General features: G+C 59.7%; 1 protein-coding gene across 1 annotated transcript; it reads right to left on the bottom strand.

Moving 5' to 3' along the window:
* Window positions 1-593: 593 nt before the first annotated feature.
* GPR3 (G protein-coupled receptor 3) lies at window positions 594-1,929 on the bottom strand (the record flags this gene model as incomplete). The annotated part of the gene is made up of 1 exon (XM_019512084.1): window positions 594-1,929. A coding segment is annotated over one exon (909 nt), but the record flags the coding sequence as incomplete, so codon positions are not given.
* Between the last annotated feature and the right edge of the window lies 1 nt (window position 1,930).

Here is a 1,930-nt window from a genome sequence, read left to right as displayed (position 1 = left end):
CCGCCCCGACGGCGCCGGCCGCGCATCCCGGCGGCAAGAGTTCACGTTGCCCGGGTGCCTCTCGCACGCGCGTCCTCTCCAGGATCGTGCAGCTCGGAGGAAGGTGCAGTGCGGCGAGCGGCGGTCCCTGGGCGGGCTGGCCCGTGGGCAGCGCACGGCCTGCCTCCGGCGGGGCAGAAGCATTAGTTAATTCAAGAGTTTCTAGTGCAATGGCTGAGAAAGCAACTCCGATAACCTGAGCCCTTGGATTGTGATAGGCACGGTCTAGTATGCCAGTATTCCCTTTTTATTCCAGTCGCACATACACGTCACAGTTAAACACGCCCGTACCAACGCGGACCGGTCCGTATTATTCAACATGCAGAAAGGATCCTTCATTATTCTCGGTACTAAAACAGACTGAACACGAGAGGGCAGCAAATTACACAGTTGGGGGGAAAAATCTATTGTCTGGAAGAGGGTGGTAATAAATAACAATAAATTAATAAATGATGCATGGATGGCTTAAAAAAAACCCCAACAAAAACCTGGTGTCTCCCCGGCCCGCCCTTTTTTGGGGAGGGTGAAATGACGGAGCTTTTTTCTTTTTTTTTAATGTAGAAAATAACCTTTCTGAGGTCAGCAACGCTGTAGAAAAGCAACCCAAAAACAAAAGGATGGAAGGTTTCAGGTTTTGGTGAGAGAGGGGCTTTTCCTGTAATAAAAACAAATCACAATACCGCGTCTTTACTACGTTTCAAAGCAAATGCGACGCTGGCTCGGTGTCGCGCACACACGCTCCTCCACTCCAGGCACGCTCGCGCAGACGCGCATTTCTTATGGCTAAAAATAAATATATCTCTCTGTATTTTTTTCCCCTTCTGTACATTCAAAAAGTGGAAAAATAAAGGGAGAGCCTCTCACGCACGCCGGGCACCGGGGGTCTGGAAGAGAGACGCCTGCGGGAGGGCTCCCAGTCCGCGATTGTGCAAAAAACAGGCCATGGCACGTGCAAATGAGTCTCCGGAGAAGGCTGAGGAGCTAGACGTCACTCGGAGATCTGGACCGGAAAGGCATCGCGGCGGAGAAGCACCCGCAGCACACGGTCCACAGCACTTTCTGGATCTCTTGGTTGCGGAAGGCATAGATCAGGGGGTTGATCATGGAGTTGTAGGTGGCGGGGAGGACGGTGACGTAGGTGTAGAGGGGCGGGTAGGTGTAGTCGCCCAGGAGGCAATAGGTGGCGAAGGGCAGCCAGCAGCAAGCAAAGGTGCCGAGGATGACGGCCAGCGTGGCGACGCCCTTCCGGGTGGTGACGTAGTGCGAGGTGGCCAGGAAGTGCCTCTGCACGGCGATCTGGTGGGCGTGCCGGCACACGAGCTTGCAGATCTGCGCGTAGAGCTGCAGCATGGCGGCGAAGACCGCGAAGAAGGAGACGGAGAGGATGACGAGGTGGCTCTTCGCCAGAGGCCTGGCGACGCCGCAGGCGGACGCGTCCTTCAGGCAGTTCCAGCCCGCGACGGGCAGCAGGCCGTGGCAGGCCGAGACGGCCCAGGTCAGGGCGAGCATGGCGTAGGTGCGCGTGACCGTGCGCTCCGAGTAGTAGGTCAGCGCGTTGCAGAGGGAGAGGTAGCGGTCCACGGTGATGGCCAGCAGGCTGCCCACGCTGGCCGCGAAGGAGGTCACCAGCAGCCCCACGGTGGCCAGGGCCGCGGCCTGGGACCGGGCGCAGTACGCGAAGGCGAAGTGGGAGACGAGCCCCAGGCCGGCCAGGAGGTCGGCCGTGGCCAGGCTGCCGATGAGCACGAACATGGGCGTGCGGAGGGCCGGCGTGGAGCAGAGGGCGGCCACCACCACGGCGTTCTCGCAGGAGATCACGGCGCCCGACACGCACAGCGCCACGTCCCAGGCGTTGAGGGCGGGCGCGCGCCCCGCCGGGTCCGGGCGCAGC

Source organism: Gavialis gangeticus, unplaced genomic scaffold, assembly GCF_001723915.1.
Source record: "Gavialis gangeticus isolate Ggan-Ray unplaced genomic scaffold, GavGan_comp1, whole genome shotgun sequence".
Lineage (NCBI taxonomy): Eukaryota > Metazoa > Chordata > Crocodylia > Gavialidae > Gavialis > Gavialis gangeticus.
Note: the sequence above shows the minus strand (reverse complement) of the source record. Positions and strands in the feature narration are given on the sequence as shown.